Raw genomic sequence first — 8963 nt, 5'->3', positions numbered from 1 at the left:
ATGCATCTCATTTTGTGACATGCGCACTGAAGAGACTTGCAATTATTTGCCCTAGACTCCTGCTTTCAGACGCAGTTAATTATGAAGTTATACCCTATCCAATAAAAATCCAATGCAGAGGCAATAATATAATATAATACATTATTTCATATATATTATGTATTTATATATGTATATTTATATAGTTACAACCGGCCCTTTGAGTGCAACCATAATGCTAATGTGGCCCACGATGAAATTGAGTTTGACACCCCTGCTGTAGGGTGTCACTGCAAACGTCATACATATAAAGAGTTGATTAAGAGTTAAATTAAATTAAGAAAAGGTGGTGCACAAAAGCATGAATGACAAACAGAATTTGGATAAAAACTTTCAAATAGCAAAGACCATACACTTATGACAGTTTGACAATAAAACACTAAATTAATCTGTTATGTATTGCCCTCAAATATCCCAGCAAATATTACATTTTCCTGAACATATTTCCTTATTTATTCAATAAAATAAGTTCATTTTTCACAAACAAACTTGCAAACGATGCCTAAAAAGAGATAGAGGAAGGAAAAGAACGATGAGACAAGTCTGGCTTTTGAATAAGGGGTATGACAAGGTAGGTTGCACGCCGAACAGCAAAAATCCCTCTGATCTGACACGTTGATTACACAATCCTCTCTTCTAGAGTTCTGGGGCTCTGTGTTTTTGGCTCAAGGCTTATTTGGTTTATTAGTGTATGAGGGGGTGGCATATCACATAATGGTTTAACTCAAAGCAAGCTTGCACAATAGTTATGACAAGGTATGCATACCCCAAACTCTAATTTGACATGCACTCAACATTTTATGCAAATCCATCCGAAACAGCCACTGAGTAGTTATGCTAATTTACAGAGGGGTTGTATTTAACTGTCAGTTTCATTTGATACGTTTCCTTAGTCCTCTAAAAATGTCAAAACCTGAGTTTAAAGCAGGAGAATACACATGCTCTCACAGAATTACTGATAGAGCTATGTGGTAATGTACTCCTTGTTATAGTCAATGACTACTGAAGATAAATTAGAGAAAACTTGAATAAAGCAGCGCTGCACATCTGCTTTAAGGAAAGCAGACAGTTTTGACACCATCTGGAAAGATGCTCCCTTTATTGTGTTGCAATTAATTATATTGGTTCTAGTAATAAAAGTCGGGCTCAAACGTAAGCCATTAGAAATAAGAAGTGTTTTACCAAATCACTCTGAACCAATTAAATGACATTTTGAATTTAGAACTCACTAACAATTACTACAACATAAATAACTAATTCTAGAGCACATCAAATTTGGTTTTGATCTACTTGATTAAAACCACATTTGAAGTAAACATAGAAACATTGATTTCCTATGTAAAAACAGAACAATATTATCATTCAATGACTACTATCTTTTTAAGAAAAGAGTGTTTTTAAAATGGTTTTATTCAATATTGACACAAGAGCATTCTTATCACAGGCGAAAACGACAAGTGGTGCAGCTTTTGTCATCATGTAACCACATTTCTAACTGCAGGTAAACAGACTTCACCTCAAAGCAAAAACCAAACTCATCAGATTCAGGCTAGAAGTAGCACGTGCACGTACAGCAGTGTGTGCCCATCATGTTGCTATACATTCACGAGGCACAAGTATTTGGTTTCCATATAAATATGTTCAGATCATTTGTTAATTAAACTGTATTTATTCATCTTCACACTTCTAAATACACAAATAGCTGATAAAAAGCCATTAATAGTTCACACAAGCCTGCTGTTGATTATCTCTGAAAGAAAGTACTCTGTAATTAAAATAAAATCACATCCATATTAGATTATTCTGTTTCAATTTAGTCTTCACACTTTCCTCATGTTCTTTCAACACAGGCAGCAAAAAGCTGTTGAACCAATTCCATTCAAAATAAAGAATTCAAGAATAACTCAAATCTTTTGCGAATGGTCCTTTACATTTCACAAAGTGCAGGTACAGGTACAGTAACGTTCGTCCAAATAATGGTCTGAGATAGCAAATGACTAAATGCGGAGAAAAAGAAACAGCAAACCATCTAGCACTGTATTTAACCTCAGACAAAACAAGCAAAACAAAGCTTGAATGTTACTTCTGTCAACACCTAGAATGATTTTATTTTGACTTTGCAAAAAAACAATCTCACAGAACAATTTGTGGATGTTTAAATGTGTTCTGTCTTAAAAGGTATATTAGAGCCAACTAAAGGTGGGTGAGGGGTAAGGTGGTCAAAAAGTAACCATTTAAAGGGCCTAGAAAGTGCTAAGAGAAGGTAAAAAGTTAGTTAAAATAAAAGTTTCAAATAAAGCTTAAACATGCGTGTCAGTGTTCAAGTCAAGTGAATTCTCAAGGTAGGACTAAGTTGGAGGGCACTCCCAGAATCCCAAAGTTATTATTAAAATTCACCAAATAAGACACAATCATCAGTACCAGTAGTCTCATGTAGGGGAGGGATGAGTCAACTCAGACTAGATACATCACTGACATAATTGCACTTTCTAGTCCCTTTTAAGTTATGTGGGGAATATCGACTGATTATTAGTGCACATATTCATCATCACTGAAGTCCGAGTCGTCGGCCTCCACCTCTCCTTCGATCACAGACTTCTTCCCTCTGCAGCACGACACCACCAGACCGAAGAGGAAAGCCTAAAAATATATACAGCAAAGGAGAGCACACAGGAAATATTTCATGAGGATCATTTGATCAATAGAATGCATCAACAGCACCAGGAGAGAGGCTATTACATATTTTGCTGAGGAGATTAGCTGCGCGCAGAAAATCATTTTTCAGTAACCTTTTTTCCTGAGAAGAAATTAAATGATGTGCTTGGGCTCTCACACTGTTCCCCCTGAAGAAAATACTGTTTAACCGCTTTTAAACTCAATTACATTCTTTAATAGATCTTGTTTTTGTAAATGTTTAGTTGCTCAAAAGATAAAAAAACAATAATGTCAATATGTTTAATATCTAAGAGATATTGTCTGAGATTTCTCTCCCCTCAATAAAAAAAAAATAAGAACATTCAACTATGATTCCCACTCAACTTGAAATCAAAGAGATGACATTGTGTATACATCCTTGGACTTACCCCGATAAAGGCCCAGTTACCAAAGTAGTAGATGGTGCTGAAGAACCAGAACTTATGGAGGAACAGATATGATCTTGTCACAGTGCACTGGTCTGAAAGGGACGGAGAAAACAGGAGCATTCAATCATTTCATCTATACAACAACAGCTTTTGACTTGTATTCAACAAAGGGTTCCCGGATTGTTAAACACAGATATTCTAACAGAATATATTTAAATAGGGAAAATGTTCAATTAAGTGGTAAAGAAATGAGTTTCCACCTGTTTTTCTGGTGTAACATTTCTGCATGAAGCCAATGAACACCAATGGAAATACCTTATATGTATCTAAAAAATAAATAGGTAACTAAAGTTTGGCCAATATGTTTATTGGTTTACAAAATAAAAACAAAAAGCTTAATTTGTTCATTTAATATAAACAGATGAAAAAACGGTTTTACAACGATACAATGTGACTGTCCTACCCACAAATCTGAATTTAAAATAATATAGGTTCATTCATGTCCGTATAAACACATATCAAAAACTCAAGTTTAAGTTTCTTTGCCATTCCTGAAGAAGGCTGCGATATTGCCAAAACCTTCAGCAATTTCTTATGAGTGAAGTTACATTTTAAATCAACGATTCTCAGCTCATCAGAATTTGCATTCTTATAAAACAGATATAACTGTTATTTTTAAATTGTAAAAACTGAGCTGTTCAAAAGGTCAGTCTTAGCCAAGAATCCCATCCTCTTTAAAATGAAAATATTTTATTTAAAAGTTTGCTATATCACACCTTGACAACCTCAGCCTTTTTCTAGTTTTGATTAATTGATACAGAAACCCTTGAAGGAAGTAGAGGGAATCGTTGCAGAGAGAAGCACAAAATAGATTTCTTCTACAGAGTGACTGATGGTTGGCACAGGTAGAGGAAGAGTGACGACAGGACGAAGACAGACGGACAGCCCGAGGAAACAGGGTTTTTGTCTTTAGAGAAATATGAGAGGTAACCGGTTCCGGAAAAACAGCATGAGTGCAATAAAAGGTGACATATATTGCTAGATGGGGTTTATAAATGCACAAGTGTAGTTCTTGTTATACATCTTTGTTATAAATGGCTCTTCAGTCACTTAAGAGCCAAAAACAGGCTGCTATTACTATGGAGCAGTGCCTCGGGCAGATGTGTCACTATAACTAAAGAAGACAACCGGTCTGCTGAAAAGAGGAAATCCATGTCACTGTCAATGTGAATGTGACTTAACCAGTCGATAACACAGGGATGATCTAACATTTAATGGAGCCTTGCATCAAAAATAACCAGTATTACACATTGCAGAGGTAAAAGCGTGACACGCGAGGAGACACCAACATAGGTTATGGGTTATGCATGAAACCCCGATTCTCGGAGAGGGGATTAAAATGAATTTGGGACCCTCTCAAACTCTCAAGATTATTATGTGAAATGGAATTGAAGACATACTTGCTATAGTGTCCTCTTTAGGGTGAAACAGCATCTATCATAGGGCTGGGCGAAGTGAAAACAATCTATTATCTATGTTTGACCAAATACCTTCATATCCATATTCTTTACAATATCATAGGGCCGACCATTGAAGCTTTCGCAGAATATTCACATAATAAGATCTTTGAGAAATATTCATCAATTATGTGGATTTGTTGACCAAGCAGATCAAAGTTTATATTAGAATTGTGTAGAAAATGTGAGCATTTTGCTGTAATGCAGCCTTGAAAATCAGGAAAAGACACTTACTATATAACAATATACACAATATAAGTTGATATCAAGTCTCATATGACAACATCAATATAAAAGCCCTATTAAATTAGACAGCTAGCCGAACTACATTTACAAGAGATCTCAATAGTCAGGATGTTAAATATTCAATAAGCTATAACAAAAATAAAAAAATCGTATTGTTGTATACGTTGGGCTCAATCTAAGTTCAAAATATGTGAAGGATGTCTTATTGTTCCCTTTTCATTAGGACTACATGCTGATTGAGGTCTTGCTGAAGCTGTTTGGATGCGCCCTTCATATCCAACAACTAAGTGCAGCAACAATCATGAATAAACCAGTCCAGACAACACTTCAGTTTACCTGTGATGTCCTTGCCATACAGTAAATGGAAAGGTTCCCTAGCAAGAAGTATGAAAAGCTTTCTCAGCAAGCTAACCTTGTTTACCAAGCAGAAACTAACTCACTTATTCACCAAAGTAACATTTGTTTGAAAGTGAATGTAATAAGTTACATCTATTTCATAAACCAATTTGAACCTGACAGGAAGTTCTAAGCCATTTTTCTGGGTGCACCTCTGAAACCAGCCTTGGTCGAGATAAACAAGCCTTTACTCTGAAATGTGCTATTACCAAGAACAGTTCAATCAATATTGACTAGGCTCGGTGATCATAAATATAAACACATCAAAACCAAAAACTTGTTTATTTCTTATGAAAAAAAAAAAAAATAGCTTTCTGTGTCTGTGGAGCCGCTTTGTGCTTTATTCTCACTTTATTCCCTTTGAGTCTCAGCCCTCCAGTTTTTAACAGAACTTGATCCTGCTATTGATCTGTCTGGCATATACGGCAGGAATCATTTAAGAATTCTTAAGCTGAGTCATTCCCCTTTATGTGCATGCATGGGTATTGGCAGGAATGGGAAATGCTGATGACGTCAAGTGCGGCAAGAGCCAATGATATGCATTCGTCTGTGCTCCAATTGTTTTTGTGTGAAAACACAGGGAGAAAAAGGAAGCGGTGGAAAAAAAAAACCCGACTTGCCTTCAGATCACTTGTATTAATTAACTTACCATGTACACTGAAGCAACAAAAGGAGAAAGTGACTTCAATATACTCCTAATCAGACTTGTATTATTTCAACAGCACAAGTGGAGACGAAACGCTCTGTCTGGCTATGTTCGAGAGCCATCTGGAGCATTAACGCTAACCCTGCTGAGCTGCTCCTATCACACTGTTCCTTCCACAGCTCTTCACACTGCCTTGAACCCCATGAGCAGTACAATCAGACCTCAGTGTGCTTTAGGAATGACCCATTAAAGTGAGCATTTTCACAAGTGTTCCTCTTCAGAGTGTTCATCATTAGAGCAAATGACATAGTCACAGCAGCTGAGGGTGTACCAACAATCAGCTCGTACTCCACCAAGATCAACACATAATAGAAGAAGCTAGTCTAGCTGCATCCCCATGACCCCCCTCTCTTTTCCTCTGGTACCTCAGCCATCTGTAGCTCTCCAGCTGCTCGCCTCAATTGCAGGGCTCCGAGTGGGACCTACAGATGGTTCACAACAGTGGTCTGCCTAAATATATGATCATGTACACCACTGACCCACTTCACCTTGAAATCATTACCGTTTCTCCGATAAGAGCACGGGCACGGTGACTCATGATACCTGGGTGAGTGCTGCCCTGTGTAGCATGATGCATAATGTATAACTTTCATCTCATTCAAATACAAACAGAAAACCCTGAACACACTCACTCACACACGCTTTGTGAAAGGGTCTATCAGCAAGGCCTTGTGTTCCTACACTGTATGCTTTTACTTTCTCTCCGCCTTAAAAGCAATAGAGCACTTTCATCGCAATGTCCTTTGAGGATGTTGATGTTCCTTCCACTGAACTATTTTCAAATCGCTGGCTTCTCATATTGTCAATACAGTTTACACAAAAGCACATTTTTGCTTGTTCTAACTTGCAGCGAAATCTATTTAAGTAAGACATCCTTATAAGACAGAGATGGCAATAAATGTACACATAACCTTATTTAAACCACTCACCAACATAAACAAACTAAGATAATAATTGCTATTCACAATATGCATAGAGATATATCTCCAACACAATTTGAGTTCAGCCAATCACACAACTTGCCAACAACCGTTTCATTATTTAGAAGTTTCAAATATTCACTCCATTTTTATCTAATTGTTGGTCTCCACCATCTCCTGAGGGAAATACATGGACCTTTACGTCACAAGCACCACTATGTGTACCAGCTGCTCCCTAAGGTTTTCTATTTGCTGTTTTGTACTTGGCAGGTAGTGGGTTTTTCAGAGGTTTTTTTTCAAGGTAAAAACTTGAAAAATACCAATTAGAGCAGCTTTCGGCAAAGAGTATCATTTTAATGACACCTTATTTGTAGCCCTGTTCAGAAAGTGTTTTTATTCTATCAGTTCACAGTAGAGGTCTTTTGTCAGAATGCTAATCAAACAGATTTGATTTGAAAGTGTATTTTACTTCAAAAGGTAAGGGGTGTCTGTGGATTACAAGATGGACATTTTTCCTTAACGAGAATAGCTTTTGATTGACACATTCCATTGTAATCCAAATTGATGATGATCCCCTCGATACAAAGAAAATTACTATTAATTTGTGTTGGGGTTCAGGGAGCCTCCTGTTGAAATTGCTTAGGCACCTGACATCTCAGAGGCAACACATACAATTATGTCCATCTTCCCCCTGAAGCTCTTTCAAACTGCGCAGCGGAAACTGGCAAGTTGCTAGGAAACCAGCAGCAGTCTGCAGTGTAAAAAAAAAAAAAACTCCTCTTTATTAGAAAGTTTCTTCACTGGGATTCAAACTAGAAATAATGTGATATATCTTCTAAGCTGAAAACTGGACTTCAGCATAGTTAAAATTCAGCTTAAACTTCCAGCGAGACATTTAGAGAATGGCTCGGGCGTGAGGGGTCGAATACCACAATAATTATAATTGTGTAACTGAGAGTGTCGACCTTAATGGTGGAAAAGAGCAAGAAAATCATTAGCAAGAAAAGTGGAACGATGACCCAGAGGGCATTTCTTGGTAAATTGAGTTACTGTGTCAAAAACAAAAACATGTGGTTGGATCTATTGATATGAAGGGTGAAATAAACTCTGCTGCAAAGTATCGGAGCCGCTATTCCATTAGGAATTAAGTTGTTGTTGACATACTCAGGTTTTAAAATGTGCCTTTTAATGTAAACAAGATGCACAGGGTTTATTAAAGAGTATAACACAATAGACCTAAGATAATTGTTGTGTTTTGGGAAGACATTTTGTCAGGAGTGGTAGACAGAATGTCATTCAAATCATTAGTCAGAGACATATCATGTGATCATTAGAAATGGACATAAAGACAGATAAATCTATAATGAAAGTGGTCATAATGATGTAAAATCAAATGCATCAATTACTGACATTAGAACTTCTTTAAATTGGTAATGGCCCATTAACATTGAAAAATCCTCAACTTTAAAATAAGATCATTTGCAGCCAAAGAAAATACAACATAAATGGAAATCATCAAGTACAAGTATGTAAGATGGTAGATGTTGAAGAACTTTGATGCCAGTCACAGTCTGCGATCAAAGCGCTTCGCCCACCATGAGAAGCAGCGGGAGCGTCATGGCAGAAAGAATCATTTGAAAGAGCAGCCTTGTCTAATGCTGGGAAGTTTTCAGCAAGACTCCACGAAGACATACATCTTTTGGGGATTCATTAATAAAAATGACTTGAAATAAAGTGATTTACTACACTAAAACCACATTTGGACTAAGTGCAGCATGGGTTGAAGTTTGTGTCAATGGCACGAGTGCAAATGAGTGGATATAAAATGAATGGATTAAGATTGAACTTTTCCCTGTCTGGAATTAACAGTTGATTAAATAAGGAGGAAAGCAGTATCACTACTGTGCCGATACTCCGATTCTTCTTTTGCTTAAAATCCGTTTTATACCCCGTGTTAAATCACATAGTAGACATCAAAGTTCAGGTTGTCTGGAGCCATAGCAACTAATTCCTAAGGATTCATTTCCATTTGAGTACATACTCCAAATGAGTAATG

At 36.8% G+C, this 8963-nt stretch overlaps 1 protein-coding gene across 1 annotated transcript in view; it reads right to left on the bottom strand.

Moving 5' to 3' along the window:
• Nucleotides 1-1431: 1431 nt before the first annotated feature.
• The window catches only part of lmbrd1 (LMBR1 domain containing 1), a 47872-nt gene continuing 40340 nt past the window's right edge, over nucleotides 1432-8963 (bottom strand). Inside the window, exons 15-16 of the mRNA XM_034152204.1 lie at nucleotides 3123-3214; nucleotides 1432-2679 (exon numbers count right to left, since the gene is read on the bottom strand). Of these exons, the coding sequence (XP_034008095.1) occupies nucleotides 2569-2679; nucleotides 3123-3214 (203 nt within the window). The 3' untranslated portion in view covers nucleotides 1432-2568. The remainder of the gene's footprint in view (nucleotides 2680-3122; nucleotides 3215-8963) is intronic.

The sequence above is a fragment of the Trematomus bernacchii genome, unplaced genomic scaffold (assembly GCF_902827165.1).
Source record: "Trematomus bernacchii unplaced genomic scaffold, fTreBer1.1, whole genome shotgun sequence".
NCBI classification, from domain to species: Eukaryota; Metazoa; Chordata; class Actinopteri; order Perciformes; family Nototheniidae; genus Trematomus; species Trematomus bernacchii.
This window is presented reverse-complemented; position numbering and strand designations above follow the sequence as displayed.